The sequence below is a fragment of the Hippocampus comes genome, unplaced genomic scaffold (assembly GCF_001891065.2).
Source record: "Hippocampus comes isolate QL1 unplaced genomic scaffold, H_comes_QL1_v1.1 scaffold109, whole genome shotgun sequence".
NCBI lineage: Eukaryota > Metazoa > Chordata > Actinopteri > Syngnathiformes > Syngnathidae > Hippocampus > Hippocampus comes.
The window spans coordinates 1,578,668-1,603,715 of NW_017805274.1; the positions used below are offsets into that span (position 1 = coordinate 1,578,668).

The 25,048-nt window shown below is 46.7% G+C and overlaps 4 protein-coding genes across 8 annotated transcripts in view; 3 read left to right on the forward strand and 1 right to left on the reverse strand.

Moving 5' to 3' along the window:
• Window positions 1-2,101: 2,101 nt before the first annotated feature.
• Window positions 2,102-7,822, reverse strand: lrrc32 (leucine rich repeat containing 32). The gene is made up of 3 exons (XM_019869653.1): window positions 7,596-7,822; window positions 6,112-6,205; window positions 2,102-4,715 (listed from the first exon to the last, which is right to left on the reverse strand). Exons 1-3 carry the CDS (start codon window positions 7,775-7,777, stop codon window positions 2,868-2,870), a joined length of 2,124 nt encoding a protein of 707 aa, XP_019725212.1. The 5' UTR covers window positions 7,778-7,822; the 3' UTR covers window positions 2,102-2,867.
• A 1,266-nt stretch (window positions 7,823-9,088) lies between these two features.
• Window positions 9,089-12,766, forward strand: LOC109515689 (serine/arginine-rich splicing factor 1-like). 4 transcript variants are annotated; one of them, XR_002168237.1, is made up of 5 exons: window positions 9,090-9,606; window positions 10,077-10,246; window positions 10,397-10,546; window positions 11,386-11,992; window positions 12,289-12,766. XR_002168237.1 is itself a non-coding variant. In XM_019869655.1 (4 exons), exons 1-4 carry the CDS (start codon window positions 9,413-9,415, stop codon window positions 11,575-11,577), a joined length of 729 nt encoding a protein of 242 aa, XP_019725214.1. In that variant the 5' UTR covers window positions 9,089-9,412; the 3' UTR covers window positions 11,578-12,766. The 4 variants fall into 4 exon arrangements, 2 of the variants coding, with proteins under 2 accessions (XP_019725214.1, XP_019725213.1); XR_002168238.1 differs by having other exon boundaries at window positions 11,386-11,659; window positions 11,887-12,766; XM_019869655.1 differs by having other exon boundaries at window positions 9,089-9,606; window positions 10,077-10,265; window positions 10,393-10,546; window positions 11,386-12,766.
• An 858-nt stretch (window positions 12,767-13,624) lies between these two features.
• Window positions 13,625-20,422, forward strand: heatr6 (HEAT repeat containing 6). 2 transcript variants are annotated; one of them, XM_019869647.1, is made up of 19 exons: window positions 13,625-13,951; window positions 14,194-14,301; window positions 14,367-14,507; window positions 14,580-14,695; window positions 14,789-14,903; window positions 15,037-15,138; window positions 15,340-15,501; window positions 15,567-15,781; window positions 16,025-16,205; window positions 16,324-16,530; window positions 16,790-16,889; window positions 17,027-17,496; window positions 17,578-17,664; window positions 17,785-17,919; window positions 18,268-18,390; window positions 18,453-18,577; window positions 18,653-18,749; window positions 18,954-19,158; window positions 19,403-20,422. In XM_019869647.1, the coding sequence occupies exons 1-19, from the start codon at window positions 13,646-13,648 to the stop codon at window positions 19,951-19,953; spliced, it is 3,546 nt and encodes a 1,181-aa protein (XP_019725206.1). In that variant the 5' UTR covers window positions 13,625-13,645; the 3' UTR covers window positions 19,954-20,422. The 2 variants fall into 2 exon arrangements, with proteins under 2 accessions (XP_019725206.1, XP_019725207.1); XM_019869648.1 differs by having other exon boundaries at window positions 15,567-15,777; window positions 16,021-16,205.
• Window positions 20,423-20,646: 224 nt separating this feature from the next.
• ddx52 (DEAD (Asp-Glu-Ala-Asp) box polypeptide 52) overlaps window positions 20,647-25,048 on the forward strand; it is a 6,953-nt gene continuing 2,551 nt past the window's right edge. Inside the window, exons 1-11 of the mRNA XM_019869649.1 lie at window positions 20,647-20,763; window positions 20,987-21,191; window positions 21,323-21,462; window positions 21,632-21,817; window positions 21,897-22,040; window positions 22,204-22,315; window positions 22,409-22,481; window positions 23,103-23,306; window positions 23,478-23,568; window positions 23,661-23,783; window positions 23,861-24,011. Of these exons, the coding sequence (XP_019725208.1) occupies window positions 20,677-20,763; window positions 20,987-21,191; window positions 21,323-21,462; window positions 21,632-21,817; window positions 21,897-22,040; window positions 22,204-22,315; window positions 22,409-22,481; window positions 23,103-23,306; window positions 23,478-23,568; window positions 23,661-23,783; window positions 23,861-24,011 (1,516 nt within the window). The 5' untranslated portion in view covers window positions 20,647-20,676. The remainder of the gene's footprint in view (window positions 20,764-20,986; window positions 21,192-21,322; window positions 21,463-21,631; window positions 21,818-21,896; window positions 22,041-22,203; window positions 22,316-22,408; window positions 22,482-23,102; window positions 23,307-23,477; window positions 23,569-23,660; window positions 23,784-23,860; window positions 24,012-25,048) is intronic.

A 25,048-nucleotide genomic window follows, 5' to 3' on the forward strand; every position in this document is an offset into this window, starting at 1 on the left:
TAATCAAACGTTACACTTTTTATTTGTTCCAGTTGCGCCTCAACGATGCCTCTTCCCGTCTCCATCTCATCAAAGGGTGAGTAGTTTATTTTATTTTTACCTCCTCTTTATGTCCAACAGTCATTTTGAAATCTGATTCCAAGTCCTGTGCAGTGACATAAATCTATTATGATGGTGACAGTTTGACCCTGGAACAGATTATGTCCAACATTTTGTGTGTGTGTGTGTGTGTATGTGTGGGCCGGGGGTGTCACGAAAGGGGGTTCTCAAGGCTGATTGACAAGGTTGCTTTGTGCATCTTCACGCAATGAATCATCTGTTTATTATCCGGTTATCGTCACGGGATGTGTTTTGCAGCACTTTGTATTAAATGTGTGTATTGTCACAGCACAGACCTTTTATCGGTATGAAGCTGAGACCAAATAGTAATAATAATTTCAATAAAACTAACAATGTAAATAATTCAGTTAAAATGTTGAAATGAAAAATCCAAACCTAATTAAACTCAAATCAATATCAAAGTAAACGACCATTGTTTTGTCGCACTTGGAATCGAGAGGCTTGCCGGTGAGATTCTGCACCTTTGTGGCCAAGAAGCGGGGGTCCGGAAACTAAACAAGATCATTCAAAGCTATAAATAGTGTTGACAATATTGCTGCATCGGCAGCACTTGTTCATAGAAATCATTAGCCTGGTGGTGTTGAGTCCATTGTGAAGTAGTGAACAGACATCCATGTAAAGCCAATTAAGTGTGTGTGCGTGTGTGAGTGTGTCATTGTGCTGAATGCCAAAAAGCTGTCGGTGAGAAATTGAAGTCGTTGCTGATCTGCTTATCTTTGCTTAAAAAAAAAATACTCACTGACGTCTCAGACGCCATCTGGTGGACACTCGGGGACACGCTCGTGGCCAACTTGGAACATAGTTTGAACGGAACGCAGCGCCCCCTGGTGGCCATGTGGTCATTGGTGCTGGCCAGTAAACTGGCGAGAGCCAGATTGATACGTTAATCATTCAAATTAATTCTCCACAGTGAACTCGCAAATACCGCGAATATTCAGCCTGCTGGCAAGGCTAACTGACCGGTACAGTACATGCCTGTCTAGTCAGAAAAATACATCAGTCCATTCCGATCAAACGAGCCATCTCATCTCACCAAGCCTTCTTGTTTGCCAAGTACCTCCCGAACCAAAGAGCCAAGTAACAGCGTATCCGATTTAGCTGTCTACCAACCATCTACCCATCTGGCTACCCTTCTAAAAAGTTGATTTAAACCTTATTGTATTTGTTACATTTGATATTTACATGACGTCATGTATGTCTTCCAATTCTAGAAGGGCCCATGATTCGACCTAATAACTACCTATCGCTTCAGTTTACGCTCCGTTGTTGTGGATTAGTGTTAGTTTGTGAGTCCCTGTATAGTCACAGTTTTTTTTTTTTTAACTTTTTTTTTTTTTTTATCTCACTGGGACTTAAGTGGACTGCTGAGCATCACCATGAGTCACCGGCGGCTTCAAGAGAACACAGACTAGTAAAGTGAGTGACTGAGGTCTGCTTCAAATTAACCTCCCCCCAGGGACTGTTCCGAACCTCCTTGGACCATCCTGTAAACACATATTTCTCCTTATTATTATGATTGGCATCACATTGTTGTTTACTGTTGTGTTGCTAATACACCCCCGAGTGTGTGTTTAGTCTATCAAATAAACAGATGAAGAGCACTTGTGAGCGCGGCATAAACAACAAAAAGTCTAGACATTTGATTGTGGTTATTATGGCTAAAAATAAACCAGATTTCCATCTCGGCTTTCCTGTGATGAAGCAGAGCCTTCAACGGGCCGCTTTGACGTTAGCGCCCGCGCTTAGTATCCCATCTGTTTAGTGTTTACACAATATTTAGTTAGTCAGTTAGCAACCATGCAAGTCTCCATAAACAACGAGCAAGGCTTTGTCCAAATTGTGTGACAAATACTTCAGATTTTGTTTACCTTCGTGCAAAACATGTCGCAACAAGAGCCAACTCCAGTGCTAACATTAGCATCGAGCATCCGAGTACAATCCAGGTGATTTTTGTCTCCGTAACGAACAGAAAGAGAAGAAGGAAAGTGTTCACGGGTTTATGTTTAATCACGCACGTTGTCAGTGTATCTCATTATATGAAATGACTTTTGGGTACAAAAAGTGTGCCATCATAGTAAAAAAAAGTGTCACAGTTATTATTGCGAGTGCTCAGTCCAATAATTTGAATAAATTCATCCTGACTAATACAAAAATAAATTATAAAAACTGTTATTAGTGTTCACAAATGACACACACACAAAAAACGAGCGTAAGCGTAAAGTGCAAAAACTACTTCTTGAGTCTGAAGAGGATCAGTCGCCAGACTCCAATTACGACAGCGGACTTCACCCACACTTTTTTTTTCATGAGCTTTGAATTCAAGCTAATGTCCATAAAAGCTAAATGCTCGTCCAAACTGTCCCCTCAGGTGTTCCTTTTCTCCAGCGGTTCAATTCCATCATTCATTTCCATTTACTTTAAACGATGTCACTCCTTAAATTCCATTTTTATGCTAACGTTTATCAACCGGCAAGAAAATGGAGACCGTTAACTGAAACCTGATTTCCTATTTGGTTTCAGATTGAAATCAAAAAAAGCAATCCACGATTAAGACATTATTAGTCGAAAGCCACTCAAGTTGTTCCTAGATTGAAGTATTCTGGACTCTTAAAAGTAAATACCTTCCCAAAAAATGTTCAGCAGAATTTTAAGCAGGTTACACTTATAATCGCGTGAGGTCAAAAATCAGATCTTAAAAGTCAGTGTGTGTGAGGGTATAATCCACTTTTTCCAAAATGAATTCTCCTTCATGCGCTAAATCTTCGGATATGCTTCCCCTTCCTCGACTTGCAGTATTTCACCAGCACTCCCAAGGCAATGGCAGCCAAGAACACAACCCCAACGATGACGACGATGTATTTGGCTTTCTTTCGTCCCCGACACATTTCCTGGGTCACTTTCTCGATGTTGACCGGTTCCGAGCCCTCGCCGAGAACGCACGTCGCCGCCTCGATGTCGGGCACCACCACGGCCGAGTGCTGCAGCAGGCGCACCAAGTCCAGGTTTCCGCAGCAGCTGAGCGGATTGTCGCCCACGTAGAGCGTCTTCAGCGAGTGCTCCAACGCTGCCACGGTGCTGCGCTCCAGAGTGACCAGGCTGTTGTTCTGCAAGTTGAGGGTCTCGATGGAGAGCTCTCGGTTCCACGCGGGGAGGCTGGTCAGGTGGTTGGTGGACAGGTCGACCAGTTTCAGGCTCCTCAGTGATGACATGTCCGTGTTCAGGCGGGAAATGTTGTTCTCCCTCAGAAGGAGCTGGACCAGGGAGTCCTCCAGACCGGCCAAGGAGTCTCGGTGCATCTCCATGCCGGGATTGAGGGACAAGTCGAGCAAGCTGAGAGGGCTGTTGGCAAACGCTCTATCAGGCAAACTCTTCAGATTGTTCCGAGAAAGGTAAAGGGCCTTGAGATTTGGAACGGAAGAGAACGAGACACATTTTGCAGGATTTGGATCTGGTTTTGTCTGTGAGGGGCACACTCGAAGATTGTTCTCCTGGAGCTGTAGTAGTTTCAGACTCGGAAGTCTCTGGAACATTTGATGCGCTAGGGTGCTGAGGTCGTTACCTTGCAGGAAGAGCTCCTCCAAAGCCTGGAGGCTCCCTTCGCCGAAGGAAAGTCTCTCTAGGGAGTTGTAGTTAAGGTTGATGATCTTGGCTGCGGGAAGGAGGTCTTCGTCGGTGACGGAAAACAAGGTGACGCAGTTGTTGCTCACGTTGAGGACTTCCAGCGACGTCATTGTGCGAAAGAAGGACTGCGGCAAGTCCGTGAGCTGGTTGTAACTTAAGTCCAAGTGTTCCAGGTGCCTCAAAACGGTCTCGGGCGTCTTGGTCTCGGCCGTGTCCGTCACGTTGAGGCTATGCAGGCGGTTGCGCGACAGGTCCAGATGTCGGATTGTGTTGTTGGCGGGCAGCAGTGGGAAATAAGGCAGTTTATTTTCGCTCAGATCCAGAAAGGCGAGATGGTACAGCTCGGCTGATCCGGTGCTCTGGAAGAGCTCCAGGCTGTTCCTGCTGAGGTTTAACACTCTCAGCCGTCTCAAATTGAAATCTGTGATGCAGGCGATAGAGTTCATGGACAAGTCCAGTTCGACGAGGTCATCAAGAGAGTCAAAGGCGCCGTCTTCGATCTCCAAAATGACGTTGTTATGGAGGCTAATCCTCCTCAGGGACGAGGCGCCGCTGAAAGTGTTTTGCGAGATCTTGGTGATGCTGTTGCTGCTCAGCGAGAGCTCCACCAGCCAAGGAGAATCGGCGAGGAAAACGTCAGACATCCCCGTGTACAAGCCGTTACTGGAAAGATCCAGAGACTCCACCGCTGCGAGTGTTCCGATTTGAATTTTGGCCAGAGCAAACACGTTGAGATGATTGCCGGACAGATCCAGGACTTTGAGGTCACGCATGGCCTCAAAAAGTCCCGGCTGAATGAAGCGGATCTTGTTGGAGTGCAGGTCCAGGTGATGCAGGCCCGTGTGGCCGGCGAGTGTGTCGCGGCTGAGATTCCGCAGCTGGTTGTGCGAAAGGTCCAGCGCTCGGACGCCCGACGGGAGGTCGGCGGCGGTGCCGGTCAGGCTTAAATCACTGCAGACCACCCTCGTCCCCACCTGCCAGTGGAGACAAACACAACACAGCGTGTTGGCGGGATCGCGTTGAGAAAATAGCAAAACGTGTTCAAAGGCGACTTTTGTTTTGGGAGGCCTGTGATGTTCGAGAGGTTTATGACCATTCATCCGTCCAATAAAAACCTCACGTCTTGATCGAGCTGTTGTTTGGCTGTTTCGAGACGCAACATCATAAGACCGCCACTAAGCCCCTTCGGCCAAAATCTTTCCGATCAATCGGGAGGGAAATTCCAGAAGGAAGCATCAACAAAAGCGCCTTTATTACGTCAGTTAAAAAGTACCTCTTTGTTGGGTAACTTTCTCTCCCTTGGCACAATCTATAGATATTAGACGTATGGAGTTTGTAATTGAAAACAGATGGCCAGAGGACCCCCACCATCCACCACCCACCCCTTTGCCCCCATCCATCTCCAATTTCTCACGGAGGCCTTTCAAATTCTCGGCATACTTGCGGTTTTGATGAAAAGCTGCTCTTTGCTTACGTGCTGACGTAAACAAACACTACCGAACTCTTGAGTTTTTTTTTCGTGAACCCTCGGGTCCACTTCAAGGATTTAAGAACCTGAAGTGGATCGTGTTCGCTCCTTTCATCCATCATCGATTCATCCGTTGATTTTCTTTTCTGCGTTATCTCTGGATGGGGCATTGATTGGTTGCTCCTACTTTAGTTTGAGCCAAAAGTGATGAGGGGATACAGGGGGCCTTGGAGGGTCAAAATGCAAAAATTTGAAAAATATATTTATATTTTTAAAGAATTAAATTTGAAACAGGTCTCAAGGTGGATGTGAGGATTTAGGATTTGGGAAAAGATTTGGGGTTCGGGTTGGTTAAGGGTCGGGTTTAGAAGGCCTTGCTTAGGACCGGTGTAGGTTTAGAGCAAAGTCAAGAGCGAGCGTCGGTTTACTGTTTGGTGTTTGGATTATACGGCAAGGTTTGTGGTTCGGGGATACATTCACTCAACATGAACTTTTCTTTCTCTTCTGACCCTCGTGTGATTCAATTTCTCGTCACTTATCAAAGACTCTTCGGAGTAATTGCTCAGAATGTTCATAAAACAGGAAGGGGGGATGCAGGGGGCGGGGGGGTGTGACTTACATTCCCACTTTGTCACCCAATTACAACATAACAACACGAGTGTCAGGAATCGACGTGAACAGGATATACTGGGAAACCTGGGCCAAAAAGTCAAACGTGATTCACTAAGAATCTCTGAATTCAAATAAATGAAGCGGCTCAAGCAGATGAGGAAACTCATCCCTGTTGCCATGTGCAACGTATCCAAATCAAACCCCCTCCTCCCTATTTTATTGACATTAAAATGTCAGGAATGCACTTCCATTTCACAAACACTCAAAAGGGATTCGTAACATTTACTTACGATGTGGCAGGAAGGGCGATGGCGAGGCGGGCGGACTGCCGTCACCGCGCAGCCGACCAGAAGCGGGAAGAGCAACGGGAAGGCGGCCATGTTGCTGTGGGACGGGGACATCATCAGCGGACGCGTGCAGAGGCGCAGGATGCATGCTGGAAGTGATCGAGCCCGCGCGAAGAAGGCCAAGAGGAAGTAGACCTGCGCTGACCTATATGACTGTGCTATTTATGCCCAAACAACAGGGGCTTTTTTTTGGTTTTCTTTTTAAAAACTGGTTCGACAGAAAGCCAGTGACTCGGCAAAATGAATCAAAGAGCATTGTGATGTCACAGCCTATTTCTTCTTTTGATAAAATATACGTCATGTGACTCCGAGGTAAACTCCCAAGGGGGAAAAAAAAAATGGTTCTATTTTGTTCATGTGTATTCAAATTCAAATGTTCAGCCAGACGAAATGAAATGAAACGTGAAGAGGAATCTTTCGACTTTTAACCCAAATCAAAATCATCTCCTTGAGCTGGAGTCAATTTAAGTCTGATGTCGTCAGGCAGGAGGATGAAGAGAGTTTCAAGAAATTTGGCCAGGACATATTCGTCAACGGCGGCCGTCACGCGCCGATAAATATTCGCCGACGGCGGGTGCGAGGGTGTGTTTTGTCCTAATTCTCGAAGATGTTGTCAAAGACAACTCTTTCAATTCATGTCAGAAGTCAAACTGCCGTCCAGGTCATGTCTCAAGTCTTCAACTCACCTCCAGCTCACGTGTAGTCAAAAGACTTTAAACTGAAGCCCGAGTCAAGGTCTAAACAAAGACAACTCTTTCAATTCATGTCACGAGTCCAACTGCAGGTCAAGTCGGGGTCATGTCTCAAGTGTTCAACTCACCTCCAGCTCACGTGTAGTCGAAAGACTTTAAACTGAAGCCCGAGTCAAGGTCTAAAACTGAACGGGGCCTCGAGTCTTTCAACTGCAGTCCCTGGTTTTTAAATTCAAATCATGTGTCCGGTGGTCTTTGAGCTGGATGCTGAGACATGTTTCGTATCTTTGAAGGTTCGAGTCCCAATCAAGTCTAAGACCTGCTGTCCAAAAGCCGAAGAGCTAATTTCCAAGTGAAGTTTCCGGGCTGGAGTCTCAGCAAAATCAAGTGTCAGTCAGTGAGCTCCGACTCTTTAATTTTTGATTCGAGCTCCCGTATCTGCGTCTTCGCTGAGACATGTTTTGTATCTTTGAGGGTTCGAGTCGCAATCAAGTCTAAGACCTGCTGTCCAAAAGCCGAAGAGCTAATTTCCAAGTGAAGTTTCCGGGCTGGAGTCTCAGCAAAATCAAGTGTCAGTCAGTCAGTGAGCTCCGACTCTTTTAATTTTTGATTCGAGCTCCCGTATCTGCGTCTTTGATGCTGTACATGACCGACTTGCGTCAGCGATTCGCTGTCAATAAATGAACACGACTTTCCGTTTGACATGATGTCACACAATCCAGAACTAACATGTACCTGACTCTTGGCAGACGGCGAGTCTTTCCAGCGTGTCCTGCCCACGTTGATTTCACATCCTCACCACCTCGTGTGCGCACCCCACCTTCCGACACCTCCAAAACGGGATCGATAGAGACCGCACGGCCGCTGGAATCCCCGACGCTCTTCTCAGCTGACTCTTTTCCTTTCTTCCTCCTCATGCCGCTCGACTCGGACTGCTCGTTCCAGCATCCTGTGAGAACATCCTGCAGGGCCCCCCCCCCCCCCTTCCCTTCACGGACCCACTCCCTCCTTCCCTCTCTTCTAAGGGAAATGCCTTAAAAGGGGGGTTGGCAAGTCCGATTGGATTCCTCATTTCAAGGAGGCGCATGTTTATGTCTTCCGCAAATACCCCCAATTTATCAAAACCTGATGCCCCCCCCCCTTTCTCTGTGTTATCATCAGAAGGAATTTGGGGCATTTAGCCAAAAAGTTGAAAGGTTACATCTGCTTTTGCTTAGCAAGAGAAACACTCTCTTTTTATGACATTTGAAACAAGCGTTTCGGGATGGGTGCCGTTTATGAGTCCCACATCCTTATGACTTGTGACGTGCCTCATTGTCTTATGACTCTGTGATGGTTCACACCACAAATTACACAGTAATAATGAAAAAAAACAAGCGAGACATGAAAACAATTTGGTTCTGTCGAGACTCCTCTGATATTTGTTTCACGTGAAAAGGGATATTGAGGTTTTTGAAGGTGGTTATTTTGGAATGATGTAGTACCATGTATATTTATTTCATTTGGGCATAAAAACACATTCACATTTTAGTTTATTAAGGGAGGATTCCATAAATTAGAAGATGTTAAATTAATACTGAATTATTTTCAGTGTTTTATGTATTTTATTTACTTTATATCTGTTGAATTTTTGTGAATTTTTCTCTCTCTCTCTCTCTCTCTCTCTCTCTCTCTCTCTCTCTCTCTCTCTCTCTCTCTCTCTCTATACACCGCTGTGATTGAAGTCACTGGACCGAGAGGTGCGTTACGATTACACTCATTAAAGTCTATATATATATATATATTTATATATATATATATACAGTATATATATTCATTTAAGCACAAAAAACATTCAAGTCAGATTTTAATATTTTACGGGACATTTAAATGGAGCATATTACACATTTCACATTTGAATGAATAAAACCTTTATTATAAACTGGGTGACAAGATGGACGAATGATAGATGGATAGATAGATAGATAGATAGATAGATAGATAGATAGATAGATAGATAGATAGATAGATAGATAGATAGATAGATAGATAGATAGATAGATAGATAGACTCCTAATTGCCATTTACTGGGTGCAATTTACATATTTTTTCTCCTGTGGGTGGCGGTGTAAGTAACATTCAGATTCCGCTATTTAAATATTCCCACAAAGAAGTCAGTGTTGGCGGGAAAGGGGAGTGACGCTCACTGAAGCAGTTGACACGTGTCTCCTGTAGGCGGCAGTGTGCCCATCTCCCCGGAAGCCTTTAAGTAGTCCAACAAAGAAGACGGCGGTGTTGGCGGAAAGTGCACAGGCGAGCACCTTGAGGGAATTAGCTAGATCTTTTCTCCACTTTAATACCTTGAGGGATTTAACTATACCGCGCGCAAGTAGTGCCAGAATACTCCCCGCGTTGTTCCCAACGGCGAGACTAGACGAATTGATCCACAACCGCGCTTCTTCTTCGCCCAAGCAAAGAAGCCAGCGAACACGCCAGCTAGCCTCAATAGCTAGCTAGCTAGCCCATCCACTTCCACGCTACCACGTCCATTGTGCGCTAGCTAGCTTGCTAGCATGTCTGGCGGAGGCATAATCCGCGGACCGGCGGGGAGCAACGACTGCCGCATCTACGTCGGCAACCTGCCGCCCGACATCCGCTCCAAGGACGTCGAAGATCTCTTCTACAAGTACGGTTCCATCCGCGACATCGATCTGAAGAACCGACGAGGGGGACCGCCTTTCGCCTTCGTGCAGTTCGAGGACCCGAGGTGAGCGCCGAACGCGCACACGCTCCCCTCGCAGGTGGCTCGGTTGAAGTTACATCTTATCGGCTCGAATTGCTTTTTACTTTTTTCAACAAAAGTATGTACATTTTGACCCCACGTTTGAATAAGTTCGAATGGGATAACTCGATACCCAAATGCATCAAACAAAGGCCATTAATCTTAACACGTATTCATTCCTGAATGTTTATTGTATTAAGATGAGGAAGACTGACTCTAGTTGGCTCTAACCTCCTTAGTTAACATTTTATCCAAATAAATCACAAACAAAAAAAAAATCTGTAAATTATATCCTTTTTCTGAACTGCTTTATCCTCACGAGGTTCGCGGGCTTGCCGGAGCCGATCCTAACTGACTTCCGGCAGTATGTGGGTGGGGCGGGGACATCAACACTTACTCATTATGAAGTGCGTGTATGTATATTCATGTATGTAACTTTGTGTTGAATTTGCCAGGGATGCAGACGATGCCGTGTACGGTCGAGATGGCTACGACTATGATGGCTACCGACTGCGCGTGGAGTTTCCCCGCAGCGGCCGAGGCGGAGCGGCAGGCCCCCCCAGGGGCCGTTATGGGCCCCCATCTCGACGGTCAGAGTACAGGGTCATCGTGTCAGGTGGGTTGGGGCTTCCACAGTGTGTCAGGTAGATGTAAACCCCCAAAATTGCTGCTGTGAATTGGGAATTTCTCCATTGCGAGACTAATAAAGGTTTTCTTATCTTATCTTATCTTAAAAAGTCTCTTAACTTTTTTTTTTTTTTTTTTTTTTTTTTTTCAGGACCTGAAGGACCACATGCGAGAGACGGGCGACGTGTGCTATGCCGACGTGAACCGCGACGGCAGCGGCGTGGTGGAGTTTGTGCGCAAGGAGGACATGACCTACGCTGTGCACAAGTTGGACAACAGCAAGTTTCGCTCCCACGAGGTAGGCGGGCGCGGAGGGGGAAGAGCCCGAAAAGCCGGCACCAACATATGATTTGGGCCAAGAGAGTTCAGAGTTACGATGAATGAGTGGGCAACTAAGTTATTAATTTTACAATTTATTTATTATTGTTTTAACATTTAGCTATGGAAGAGTAAGTATAAATCTGCTTTGATGACAATATCATTAGTATTCACATTTTGAGTTTTTCCATTTTTACCAACCCTCTTTTCACATTTTCATGTTTTTTTTTCCAAGCTATCAATGTGATGAATTTCCAACTTTTACTATTTTACTGAATTTGCAATTTGATTCCCCTTTTTCGGTATTCATATGTATATTTTTATTTATTCTTCTGTTTTTAGTAGGTTCAATAACTTCACATTTTGATTGAATGGCCAATTAGGAATATGAATTTTTTTAAAAATTGGATGTATTTTTATTTTTTTTTTTCCTTGACAAGATTAATGGGTGTAAAGGACTACACTTGACACATCTCCCAACTTTACGGGTCCGCTAAATAAATACTTCAAATATTATCATTCATTACTCTTGAATGCAAATGATCGGTGGGCTGCAGCCAAAGCAGCAAAGCCCCAACTTTATTCTCCCGAGCCACTTCATCCAGCTTTTCCAGCGAGGCTTTCCCAAGCCAGCCAGGAGACTGTCCAGTGTATCCTGGGGCGTCTCTGGGGCCTCCTCTCGGTAGGACATGCTTGAAACGGCTCACCAAGCAGGCATCGGAATGCAGTGCCCGAGCCACCTCATCTGGCTCCTCTCCATGAGAAGCAGCACCCAATGTGTTAAACATGAAACACTGAGCATTTGTTTTATGTGCGCAGGGCGAGACGGCGTACATCCGCGTGAGGATGGACGGCCACCGCAGTCCCAGCTACGACCGCTCGCGCAGTCGCAGCCGAAGCAAGAGCCGATCGCGCAGCTACTCCCCTGCTCGACGCAGCCGGGCCTCGCCGCGCTACTCCCCGCGGCGCTCTCGCTCCAATTCCCGTTCCCGGTCTCGCTCCCGCACCTAAATCCACCGCCGCCCTGACTTGACGGAGAGTGGCGCATCGAGAGGGGGGAAAAGAAACCTCGGAGTCGGATCCCGTTTATCATGTATTTCTCATTAGCCCTGCCTGTGCTTTTTGTTGCTGCCCCCCTCCCCGTCTCCCCTCCTCCCTTCACTGTTTGTCGGGTGACTTTTTTTTTTCTATTTTACTCACCATTCCTTCATTTTCCCACTCCCTCTTCCCCGTACCTTGAATGCTGCCGCTATTGCTGTGCTTTTTATTTGGCTTCTCAAAGCATTATATCCGCTGATCTTCTTGTGTGTCTCTCTGTAGAGATCAGAGCGGCAGGATAGGATGGGAAGAGAAGGAAACAGTTCAAATTAGGATAAACAGGAGGAGGAGGATGAGAAGGAGGAGGATACAAATGTGGCACGCAATGGTATGATGGTTGTGCCTTTACAAACATCTAATTGTGAGGCTGTTCACATGTTTTTACACTTAAAATGGCGCCCCATTGTTTCTCAGTACTCAACCCCCAACCCCAGAAATAAGCTTCTGCATCTATTTTGTTTGTCGGTGGTGCCTCCACCCCACCCCCGTTTTTTATTTACATTAATTTTCTTTGTAGTTTTCTCCAGCCCTCTTTAGTGACGTCAAAATGTAGATGTTTTTTTTCCGTTCAATGCGAAGGTGTGATTCTAACTCCTTCTCTTTGGTTCTGCTGGTATTCTGAAGGTTTGGACTGGGCTCATTGTCACCCCATCCGGAGCCGGATCAGGATTTAGGATTTTTAGGCATCAGGATGGATACAAGGAGCAGGAGCATTGGAGATTTTTTTTTTCGTTTTTTTGTTGTTTGTTACCAGGACAAGCTCCCACATCCAACCTTTCAAGCATTGTAGTTCCATAGTTAAAATCTAATTGGGCGTTCCCAAAGAAACATATTTAGTGGTTATTTTCCATGTTGTGGAAATTAAAAAAATAGTGACAGTGTTGTGACTTCAATTTTTTATTTTTTTTTATTATTGTTGGAAAATCAAGAGCTCTCATCAAAACCATGAGAGGCTTCCAGACGGTGGAGGGAGGGGGGAAAAGAGGGAGGGAATGTGGTTTATCTTCTTGAACCCGCTTTTTCCTGATGAGTTTTTTTTTTCTTAAGTAGAGTCTCCAATGTCATCAGAGCTTTATTCTCTTTTAATAAAATTTAAAACGTATGCGATGTGTCTGGAGTTGTCTCTCTTTGGGAATGCTTGTGAAATAGTCATTTCTCATTGTACATGCGCTGATTTACAAATTACAATCAACACGGACTTTTTTAAAATTAAATTGATAGTATCGAACGGTTGTTAGAGATGCAATGAAACGTTCATTGAGAATGCAATTCTGGTGCATCTCCAGACAGGACTGGGCGTCTTACGCTACGTAATCCAACTCTCCCATAAATATTGCATCTTTTGAAAATCTTTCTTTCTTTTCTTTTTCTTTTCTTTTTTTTGGATGAAGCAGCCAGCCATTAAACAACTCCATGCTGTCCGTCAACCACTCTGCAGATGGGACTCCCTCTGGAGGTACCTGCTCAGACTTTATTAAATGGAAAGAGACGATGGTGATGTGTCTACCGCGTTTGGGGAGGTATATAAATAATATAAATAAATATATAAATTGCAAAATATATATTTTTTATAACATAGAACATCAATTTCAAATATCTTTTGTCTCATTTTTAACTTTTAACCCAAAATGTTATTTTAGAATGAAAATATAACGTGTTCAAAATGTATAAGCCACCAAATATATTTTATTTGGTATATTTCTATTTCTAGAATGAACGTATTACTAAATTGTTTTTCGCTCCAATATATGGATATACACGCACACACACACAGACAAAAATAATTCCAAAAAAAGCCATAATTGAGAAATTATTTGTGAAGTGTATTTTATTATCAAAATTATTTTTCACGTTTTTCTGTGATTTCTGTCATGATCAATGTTGCATTATTCTCCAAGACCACAGGTGGCGGTACGATGACCAGTGTTTTGCTACCTCAACACATTAAAGCCAACGAAAAAGTAATAGAATACAAACTAAAATGGCGGCTCTTGGCGACTCACCGGCGTCGTCTGCGCCCGTCATCGGCCGTGATTTACCCGGTTTCCCCTCTGTGCCTCTCTCCGCCGATGCCGCTCCGTTCACGCCTCAGGGGGCCGACGTGTGGCAGCGTGGCGCCTGGCCGCAGACGGAAGCCGAGAGGCTTTTTTGCCACTGCGCCGCAAAGGTGCGAGGACTGCGGGCGGACTCGAGCAAGCTGCGGGATGAGCTCAACCTTCTTTTCGACCAGCTCATCTCCGAGCCCTTCAACCGGAGCGTGGAGCCCAACTTTAACATTCAGCCGGAGGTGAGGATAGCACACCGAGTGTCATTTTTAACTGTCTTGTTCCAGGGGCTAAAGTCGAAGCAGAATCCCGAAGCCTTTCCGATTGGCTTTAGGGGTTCTCAAAAATGTGTGGGGTGTGATGGAACGACGAGGTTATGTACATGAAAACATTTCAACATTTGGACACGATGTGAATTATCTAACAGTGATGCAATAATTTACGTCTAATAAGTGAAATGAAAAAAAAACAACTTTAATTTCAGGATGTTTGCATCTTGCTGGTGAATGCCACTCGTCTTGTGCCCATGAATCAAGAACATTTGGTTGTCAAGCTATGCAAGCTCGTGCATCACCTCCTCCACCAGCTCAAGGTAGGTGACTATTTCCTCAATAAGTCATAAGAAATCAAAAACGTTTTTATTTTTTGTTTTTTAAGGTAATAATGGACAAACAGACCCTGGACATCCTGCTGAAGTACTTGATGGCAGCGTTAGAAGCGTGCAGCACGTGGACGCACCTCGGGGTCCTGCAGGCACTTGCCACCGTTATCTACGGCAACGGACAGCAGTGCCACCAGGTGCCACGTCTTGCGAGCACTCCGTGGACACCACTACGGCTGCAACTCTTAATTTATCGGGTTTATTTTTAGCAACTCGACAACCTGCTGGGAGAAGGCGGAGTCCTCCTGCTCTACGGCGCCCCCTCTCAGCCCGATATGGATCTACGTCACGCGGCCCTCACCTGTATGGCCAACATCTGTGTCAGGTGGGCTTGATATCTTCAGCCACAGGCGACAAATATCATTTGCAGGCTGTAATAGGCCTAAAATAACAGAAAATGCGCTTTGTCTCCTTGCAGGATTTCGGGTCAGCCGCCGCTGGACGACGGGCACAAGAGCGTGTGTTTCTCGCTCTTCCTGCAAACGCTGCAGGTGCCCCGACCGGACGACGGCGATGAACTCTTTTACTGCATTGTAAGCATCGTTTGTGTCTTCGTTTGGATCTGTTTTAATGTCAGGAACCTTTTGGGGGGCGGATTTTAAAGCGAGGACATGGACAAATGAGTCACCATCCACCACGAGCTGAGAATGTCGATTGCATGCGCAGGTGCTCCAGGCCGCGTTGAAAGGACTCCATTGTTGTCTGCTGGGCGGGAAGTGGAAGTTCGGTGGCGACGAGGTGGTCGGATCGGTGCTGGCCGCTCTCAAGGTGACAAAATGAATTTATCAATGCCTAAAAATTGTAATAGGTTAAATTCACGCCAGCCATTCTATTCTCACGCTTTGGATTCCATGACACTTTGAGATACTGACATTATCCCACGCGAGAGTCACGGTTTAGGAACGTTTGGTTGATTTCGGCTCCGTCAAGAGTCCAGCTCGTCTATTAACGCGACCGACCTTCTCTCAGAGGCTCATGTTCCAAGGAACTCCGGGGGTCAGTGTGACGTGGCCTGCCGTGCTCTACCCAGCACCTCTCTCGCACTACGAGAGCCCTTCTGCACGCAAACCCGAAGACGAAGCCCCAAAACCGCCGGAGGCGGCGAAGGACGGTGGGGGGAAAGCGACTGCGGTGAGGCGGCGGACCTCCAGTGCGAGTCTTCGGACAGGATGACCGACAGTGTTTTGTATTTGCAGAACAAGAAAAGGAGATCCAGAGGGAAGGCTAAGAAACCAAGCGTGGAGGAGGGCAGGCGGGACGACGAGGATAACGGCGAGACTGCGGCGTTGGCGCTTCACAAAACAGGAAGTGAAGGCAAAGCTTCGGGGGTTTCTTTGTACCCCTCGTGGAAGCGGAATACTTCGGATTCGGAGTTTTCTGACTCGGAAGGCAGCGCGCAGAGCAAGCTACGGTAGTGAAATTAAATACATAACAGCCTGAAACCACATGCACAGTAATGCCAAACAAAATGCGTCTACCCATTGCGCGACATTTAGGTTTCATGAGAGGCATTTTAAATTTTACTTGCTCTTTATTTATTTCTAGCTTTTAGTTGAGGGAGAAAAAAATACTGTATTTCCAGTTTTGCTAAATGATAAAAATACAATAAAATGAAGATGGCAAAGCCAAACAATCCCTTTCCTTCCACTGTCAGGCTTCGGCATGCCCGTGTTCGCCAGGGGGCGCTGCACTGCCTGCTGGCCGTGGTCAAGTGGGTGGAGAAGCGGACCCTGTACGGCTACTGGTCCTCCTTCATTCCGGAAGCTCCTGTCGGAAACGGAGCGGCACCGCCGCTCACCCTGCTCACCATCATACTGAAAGACCCCTCGCCCAAGGTAGGCCGAAACCGTTGGCTGACTCCGCCCTTCCGCACGGTGTGGCGCCGGGCTATCGCTAACCCCCCCCCCGCCACACAAATCGGCAGTGGTTTCACACCTGGTCTGTGTTTCTTAGGTCCGTATGTGCGCGCTCCAGGCGCTGTCGGCCATGCTGGACGGTTCTCGGCAGTTCCTGGCCGTGGCAGAGGACACGGCGTCGCCGCGCACTTCCTACACGCCGTTTTCTTTCACCTTGGCCACCGCCGTCCGAGAGCTTCACCGTTCGCTCAGCTTGGCTCTCATGGCCGAGACGTCTCCTCATACGCTCACGCAGGTCATCAAGGTACTCATACATCAATTCCTCTATTGTAATTTTATTTTTTTCTTAAAGCTCCTTAGAGTCAAGACTAGTGCTTTTCCACCATCTTGTGGCATCTTTGTAAATGGAACTGTGTTAAAGTCAGTTGAGGCGGTTCTGTTTGGCAAGAGTAGTGCTATAATTGTCGGGAAATTATAATTACTTAATTACTTGTGGGTTTTCAATATTCGTGGTGAGCATGGCTGTATTTTAAAGGGAAAAAAAAAAAATCCTGTGCTGTTAGTGTTTGGCCCACCTGGTGTCCAATGCGCCGTACCACCGCCTGAGGCCCGGCCTGCTGAGCTCACTGTGGAAGCAGATACGACCATATGTGCGCCACAGAGGTAATGATTTAGTTCCACACTCGGACATTTCTAAATTCTCAAGGACCCATTGTTCAAAGTGGCCATTTGACATTCCGCGTTTGCCTGAAATCCGCACTCAAACTGAACGAAACCGTTTTTCTTCCCCGTGTCCTCAGACACTAACGTGCGCGTGTCGGCACTGACGCTCTACGGCGCTTTGGTGACGACTCAGGCGCCGCTTCCCGAAGTGCAGCTCCTCCTCCAGCAGCCAGAGGGCAGCAGCGCAAGTGGCGGTGGCGGCTCCTTCACGCCACAGGACTCCCGCGCCCTCAGCTGGCGACAACCGGGCGACACCCCCTCGCCGCGGGCTCCTCGCACGCCAAAGGAGGCGGAGGGCGGCCCACCGTGGCTGCTGACGCTGTGCGCCGCGCTGGTGACGCAGCCCAGGGACGAGCATTCGGACAGCGAGGGCGTCGGCGGCTTGGCCTTGGAGCCGTCGCCGGTGCGGCTGGAGGCCCTGCAGGTGCTTTCCCACCTGGTGCGAGGTTACATCTCGCTGTCCCAGGCTTGCCTGTGCGAGATCGGGCAACTCTGCGCTCGCTGCCTGGCCGAGAGCGACCCGTCCATACAGCTTCACGGCGCGAAGGTACCCCTCATAAAATCCAAACGAAATCAAAATGTCCATCAAATGTCATCGTTTAAGCATTTTTGGGCACCCTTTGCGCAGCTGCTCGAGGAGCTCGGAACCGGAATCATTCAGCAATACCAGGCCGAGAGCGACGTTCCAGAGGGTCCGCGGGTTCCCCTCAACCAAGTACGTTGGCGTTGAGATGCGCACACGCAAAAAGTTACGCATATTCAGCCATGGGGGAAAATTTCAAAATGAAAAATTCACTGTCGGTTTGACATATATTGAATGACCTCGCATCAAAAGGTGGTGCAGTTCTGGACGGAGGTGCTGAGCGGGCCGCTGAACGGCGCGCTGCAAAACCAGCAGCATCCCACCTTGCAGACCAGCGCCTGCGACACGCTCGCTTCCATCCTGCCGCAGGCCTTCGCTCAGCTGCCCGTGAGTCACACACCTTTTTTTCATTTTTATTTTTCCCTGCGCGTGCGAGCTAGACAATTAATCCATTTTAATTGAAGTTCATCCCACGATTTGACATGGCTGCAAAGAGAGAGAAGAGTTTACAAAAGTGCAGTCCATGACGCCAATGTAGTTAATCTTGCGACCCCTGTTGGAAGTAATTTTCAAAAAAAAAAAAAAAAAAAGCAGCCAGCAACAAATCAAATGACTTTTTGTGGGGTTACGTTGGCGATTTCTGGACACTGTCCAGACTCCTCAAGTGCAGATACTTCGCCCACCGCGTCCAGACTGCAACCCGAATCGGAATCGTTTGTGCGTGTCTTGTCAAAGGACAAGATGCAGCTGATGTGCATCACCGTCCTGCTGGGCCTCACCTACAGCGACAGCGACCTGGTCAAGATGGCGGCCGTCAGGGCTCTGGGCGTCTACGTGCTCTTCCCTTGCCTGAGAGAGGTAAGGGAGCCATAATCCAATTCTGAAAAATGACTTGACGCATTGTTTTGTCTTCATTTGAGGACTTGATGTTTGTGGCCGACACGGCCAACTCCATCCTCGCCGCCTTGGACGACCGATCCTCCAACATCCGCGCCAAGGCCGCATGGTCTCTCGGTAACCTGACCGACACGCTCCTCGTCAACATGTGAGACCTTAGAAAAAAAAAAAAACGGGGCCTGTTTATGTGCGCGAGTGACGTTTTGCTTCTCGTCTTCTCCAGGGACTGCGTGGAAGTCGACTTTCAGAAGGAGATGTCGGACATGTTGCTGCTGAAGATGCTGCAAGCGGCCACGCGGTCGGCGGCGGACAAAGACAAGGTGACATCTTAGTCAGATCAGATGTTCTAGTATTGGTAGCGCCATAAGTATCAAAAAGTCTTTATTAGAAGAATTGTAGAGATGCACTTGGTGACACCAAAGATACCCAAAATAAACATTTGGTGCAGACTTTTTTTCCGCACATTATTCGAATACGACTTCCACAAATTTCATGTTTGTTTTTGGGGTCCCCCCCCCTCCCAGGTGAAGTGCAACGCGGTGCGAGCCATCGGCAACCTGCTGCACTTCCTGCGCGAGGCTCAGCTGAGCCGCGCGGCCTTCCGGCAGCCTCTGGAAGACGCCATGAGAGCTTTGGTCAAGACTGTGCAGTCGGTGGCCACCATGAAGGTGCGCTGGAACGCCTGCTACGCTCTGGGCAAAGCCTTCAAGAATCCAGACCTGCCGCTCGGTAAGTGGACCACAACCAAGCCAGAGTGCCAGTTCTGTGATTGACAGCTGACCTATGCAGGTTTGAACCCTGCACAAAGTCACCTTGGATGAGTTCAAAGTTTATTCACGTGAAGGGCATTAATTTAGCTGTTTTTCCACTTGGTCATGAAAATATATTTACTATGGATTTTTAACAATTCTTTTCACTTAATATGCGTAAATACATATGTCAACATTGTTAAAATGCCGCCCCCTCGCAATAGAGTCCGCCTGCTGGTCCGGCGACGCCTTGGCCGCCCTTTGCAACGTGGTGGGCTCCTGCAAAAACTTCAAGGTGCGCATCAAGTCTGCGGCCGCCCTGGCTGTGCCTGCCCACCGTCGTTGCTACGGCGACGCTGAGCGCTTCGGTCACGTTTGGCGCTCACTGGCTGCGGCGCTCCGGAGTAGCGAAGAGACGGACGACTTCCTGGAGTACCGCTACAGCGCCAGTCTGCGCCACACACTCTCACGGGCCCTGCTGCACCTGCTGCGTCTCGGGCTGCCGTCGGACCTACCCGCAATCTCCGCCTCGCTAGCCGGGGAGGAGGGCGGTGGCCTCAGGGAGCATCTGCTGAAGTACCTGCGAGCTGAGGGGGTGCCGGGGGAGGAGAAGGACGCAGCGGCGGGGGACACTTTCGACCCCCAGCAAAGAGTCCAGAGTCTACAGCAGATGGTTCAAAGACTCAAGGCGATGGAGGTCGACACGGAGGAGAGCGCAAAAGCGGCACTGATTTGCTTCCTGGAGGATTTGCTGAAAGACTCCGAGGAACCCTGACGAACTTGCAACATAACAGACACCCTTGTGCCTTAATGGAGGCTTTTTATCATACACCATGAAAACCTTACCTTTTTTTTTTTTAATTTATGTTACTTGATCATTTCAACACAGCTCATCTTCATTTGTCTTTGATGTTCAAACTCAGGACGTCACCAAAAGCATGTCTGACATGTTGGGAGCACTTTTAAGGGATGATTTCAAGTAATCATTCATCCATCCATCCAATTTCAATACTGCTTGTTCTCATTCGTGAGCTGGAGCCTATCGCAGCTGACTTTGGGGAACAAGTCGACTGCACCCTGGACTGCTCTCTAGCTAATCACCGGGCAAATAAACAGCCGCTCTCGCTCACGATTACAGGACAGCTGGAACTGTAGATTTTGTTAAATTCTTGGTTTTCTGTGATCTTTCATGAAAGACTAATGCTGACTTCAGTTAGGCCAACGAAATAAAGAATAACACAATCAGTACACCCTACTGATCATCTTCAGACAATATTTTCCTAAAAGAATCTGGATTGAAAAATATAATGTGTGTGAAATCATTTAATTATGGACAATACAGTACTTGTTCCAAGTTTTCTGTTTTATATGCACATGCTCAGTGTAAACTCCAATCCAGTTGTTGGCGGTAATGAAACTAATTGATCGCCATTACAAACCACAGAAGAAGAAGCTCATCTGCTATACGCATGCGTGTTTGCTTGGCCTACAAACCAAGATGGACGCTTTCGAGTTGTTTCGGAAACTCGGAGCTGGAGCTAAATTCGACCTGAAAAGGTTCGGCCAGGACGCGTCTCGCTTCAAGGTAGGTCTATTGTGTGTATTTGATGACTTGTTAGACGGAAAAAATATTTTTTAGATGTAAATCGCTACTATTCATTCGAATTTTGGCTACTCGTGTCAACGCGGCGTGATTAGCATCCACCGTTATCGTTTTGGGGGGAAGTTTTACGAACGGTATAATGTCACGAGCGACTTGATGTAACACCGAAGTGTGCACATTCCGTCTGTAAATATTTTCTTTTTAGGTTGTCAGGACGCATGCGGGAGACGCGTCGTTCGAGCAGCTCTCTGCGATCGATTACTTCGGTGCAGGCGGGACGAGTGGAGCGCAGAGCACAGCCAAAGATCGGGAGGGAGATGAAGATGAGAACGGCGTCGGGGTCAAAAAAAGAAAGCGACGGGATGAGGAGAGGGCGGTGAAGAAGAAGAAAAAGACGGCAAAAATAGCAGGTAACCTTTCCTTTTAATGGCTTCCAGAGCCACTTTCAATGAAGTATGTTGAAAATAGCACCTCATCATATTGTACTTTATGAAAACATGTTTTTAAATGAATTTAATGGTTAAAGGTCAACATTTTGCAGGGAACGCCAATGGACTGAATAACTCAAAGCAGGACGGGATCACCTGGATGTCCTCACTGGATGGGAAGATTCAGAACCTTCAGGGCGATGGGAAGGAGAAGTCGTCGCTGAAAAGGCTGAAGCAGATTCATCGGGAGAAGGTCGGACTCTTATTTTTTTGTGTTCATCTGTTTTCTATTTTTATTTTTTTTTGTGGATGACCTTTATGTGTACCCTCCTGCCATGGATGAACCATTATGTCATCCATTATTATTAAAAAAGTTTCAGTGTATGTAATGAATGACTACGTTATGTTGTGATGTGATTCAGGTGAACCGCCTGCGTTCTCGTCACCGCATCAACGTGCATGGCAGCGACGCGCCGGACCCCGTGTGCACCTTCGAGGAGCTGCAGTCCGAGTACCATCTCAACCCGCGGCTCCTTGAGAACATGCGCAATGCCGGCCTCAGCACGCCCACGCCCATTCAAATGCAGGCCATCCCGCTCATGATGCAGGTGAGTACAAACACACGCACACGTGTGCGCTCTGCGTTGATCGTGCACGTCTGTGACATCATGACGGCGCGTCCTTCAGTGTCGCGAGCTCCTGGCCTGCGCTCCGACGGGATCGGGCAAGACGCTGGCCTTCTGTCTCCCGCTGCTTGCGCACCTCAAGCAGCCCGCCAAGCTCGGCTTCAGGGCGGTCATCATCTCCCCCACAAGAGAGCTGGCCAGTCAGGTAACTCATGAGAATCCCTTCATGCAGTAAGTAGAGCAATAATTATGACCTGCTGTCATTCAAAATTTTATTTCTTGATTCAAAGTGGCCATTATAAGAACTTGTGCCATACTTTGGAATTCTTAACCATGAAAGAAGTCCTAAGCAACCATTTGTTTGTCAGACCCACAGAGAGATGCTGCGCCTGTCTGAGGGTACCGGCTTCCGAATCCGCATCCTAGACAAAGCGTCGGTGGCGGCCAACAAGTTCGGACCTCAATCGAACAAAAAATTCGGTAATATGTGCTGAAAGAGGCAATGACAAAAAAAAAAAAATGGTCATGTGAAGAGTTCATTTTCTTATGCACCTCCTGTTGCGTCTCACACAGACGTCCTGATCAGTACTCCCAATCGACTCGTCTTCCTGCTCAAACAGGATCCTCCCGCCATCGACCTCAGCAGGTAACGTGTCACCTCACATCGGCAGCCGTTTTATTGCATTTGGCAGTTGTTCGTCTTATCTTATTGTAACCCCGTTATTGATATTTTTTTTTTATTATGTATGAATTTAAACCTCTTTTATGTAACTGTATTTTATTTTTCAGTTTGTTTATCATTTTATCAAGAAAAAAATTATGGATTTTTAATTTTGTTATTAGTATTGTGGGATTGTACTTTTCATTACATTTGAGTGTTCGCTCAAAAATGTCTTCAGTCTTTTGATTGGCTAAAAAGCAATTTCAAGGTTTGGCGCCCCCTATAGGATTGTCGTGAGTGTGTGTTTCAAGTGGTGCTTGTTTTTGGTCAGCGTGGAGTGGCTGGTGGTGGATTTTTTTTTTATTATGTATGAATTTAAACCTCTTTTATGTAACTGTATTTTATTTTTCAGTTTGTTTATCATTTTATCAAGAAAAAAATTATGGATTTTTAATTTTGTTATTAGTATTGTGGGATTGTACTTTTCGTTACATTTGAGTGTTCGCTCAAAAATGATTTCAGTCTTTTGATTGCTAAAAAGCAATTTCAGGGTCCCTGTAGATTTGTCGTGAGTGTGTGTTTCAAGTGGCGCTTGTTTTTGGTCAGCGTGGAGTGGCTGGTGGTGGACGAGTCGGACAAGCTCTTCGAGGACGGCAAGAAGGGCTTCAGGGAGCAGCTGGCGGCCATTTTCCAGGCGTGCTCAGGCGCGAAGGTGCGCCGGGCGTTCTTCAGCGCCACCTGCACGCAGGATGTGGAACAGTGGTGCCGTCTCAACCTGGACAATCTGGTCTCCGTCAACATCGGACAAAGGTACGGCTGCAGGAACGTCCACGCTGAGGAACTCGGGGTGTTGATCAGAGTAGAAATAATAAATTTTTTGTAGCTTGTTGTATTTTGTAGTATTAATTCTACTTCATAAGTATTGCCGAATCGGATTAATTTATTTGACAAATGAATCCTCGATACATGAATCTTATTTAGGAACACGGCGGTGGATTCCGTGGAGCAGGAGTTGCTGTTTGTCGGCACGGAGAACGGCAAGCTGGTGGCCGTACGTGACATCATCAAGAAGGTTTGAACGCCACTTTCCGCTGTCAAAAAAATGATCGGTTTAAAAAAAATAAAAAATACACACGGATACAAGCTCGAATGTTGTGTTTTCAGGGTTTTCTGCCTCCCGTGCTGGTGTTTGTCCAGTCCATCGAGCGAGCGCGGGAGCTTTTCCACGAGCTCGTCTACGGTGGCATCAATGTGGACGTCATCCACGCTGAGCGCACGCAACAACAGGTAGGATATTTAATTTAAAAAAAAAAGCATGTTGCAGTCATGACTAAGTAGTGCTAACTTCCCCGATGGTCTTTTAGCGGGACAACGTGGTCGAGAGTTTCCGCTGCGGAAAGATCTGGGTGCTGATCTGCACGGCGTTGATGGCCCGAGGAATCGATTTCAAAGGCGTCAACCTGGTGCTCAACTATGATTTCCCCACCAGCGCCGTCGAATACATTCACCGGATAGGTAAGCAACCTTTGCATGGATCTGAATTTGTCTCCAACAAAAGATACTTGTAATGTCAACGTATTTCCATCAGTGTTCGTCAACCCGTTCTATTTGCATTTTTAAAAAGTTGCTTGTGGAGGCTCTCAGTCGTACAGGAAAGTTCCATCGTAGAAAGGGTTCTGTCAGTCGTCATCTGTACCTGTGGGTAAAAAACAAAAAAAAAGCAAAAAAGGACGTTTCGCTTCTCTCACAGAAGCTTCGTCAGCGGTAGACAACCCTGAAGTCTCCGTGAAGACTCCGGGAAGTTGCTCTGCGCTAAAAAGCTGAGCGTGGCCTGTTTGAGGACTGGGTGGGGATGGTTAGTCACGCCCCTATTGGTTTATTAGAGGCCCATTGGTTTCTAAATTCCCTATCATTGGGTCTTGATTAGGCCTATTGTTTGGGCTAAGGCTGAATAGCTACTTTCAGTTAGCCTGATCAGCATGTCTATGTCCCTTACTGGTCAACAAGTTATTGTAAATAGGAGACAGGTTAAATCTGATACCTCCTTCACGGTTCAGAGAGGGTGAAAATTTTTTAACAAAAATCGCTTCCTTTAAAAAAGTTAGGAAAATTAAAACAAACAGAGAGGAAACCAACCAACAGAGAGAAAAGAAGAGAAGGGGTGTCTGTGTACCTTATATTGCCGGCCTCTCAGAGAAAATACAAAGAATATTTCTACAACATGATATTCCTGTTTATTTTAAACCGATAAACACATTGAGACAAAAACTAGTACACCCCAAAGACCGGGTTCCTAACACCCAAAAATGCAATCTGATTTATTCCATCCGTTGCCAAGAAAGTGAGTGCAAGAAACATTACATCGAAGAAACCAAACAAACACTCAAGAAAAGACTTTATCAACACAAATGGAAAAACAATGATAACAAAAGTGCAGTATACGCACACTTAAAAGAAACAAACCACACAATTGAAGATGAACAAGTAAAAATCCTAGGAACAGAAAAGAGATGGTTTGAAAGGGGAGTAAAGGAAGCGATTTTTGTTAAAAA

Excerpts from the sequence above, each read along its gene's own strand:
- heatr6 (XM_019869647.1), top strand. The coding sequence starts at position 13,646 with ATGGCGGCTCTTGGCGACTCACCGGCGTCGTCTGCGCCCGTCATCGGC. Across the intron at positions 17,665-17,784 it reads CGCGGGTTCCCCTCAACCAA|GTGGTGCAGTTCTGGACGGA; the intron begins GTACGTTGGCGT and ends TCGCATCAAAAG. Across the intron at positions 19,159-19,402 it reads GAATCCAGACCTGCCGCTCG|AGTCCGCCTGCTGGTCCGGC; the intron begins GTAAGTGGACCA and ends CCCTCGCAATAG.
- lrrc32 (XM_019869653.1), bottom strand. The coding sequence starts at position 7,777 with ATGAGGAGGAAGAAAGGAAAAGAGTCAGCTGAGAAGAGCGTCGGGGAT. Across the intron at positions 6,206-7,595 it reads CGCCGTCTGCCAAGAGTCAG|CAACATGGCCGCCTTCCCGT; the intron begins GTACATGTTAGT and ends CCCGTCCCACAG. Across the intron at positions 4,716-6,111 it reads ATCGCCCTTCCTGCCACATC|GTGGGGACGAGGGTGGTCTG; the intron begins GTAAGTAAATGT and ends CTCCACTGGCAG.
- LOC109515689 (XM_019869655.1), top strand. The coding sequence starts at position 9,413 with ATGTCTGGCGGAGGCATAATCCGCGGACCGGCGGGGAGCAACGACTGC. Across the intron at positions 10,266-10,392 it reads GGGCTTCCACAGTGTGTCAG|TTTTCAGGACCTGAAGGACC; the intron begins GTAGATGTAAAC and ends TTTTTTTTTTTT. Across the intron at positions 10,547-11,385 it reads GCAAGTTTCGCTCCCACGAG|GGCGAGACGGCGTACATCCG; the intron begins GTAGGCGGGCGC and ends TTATGTGCGCAG.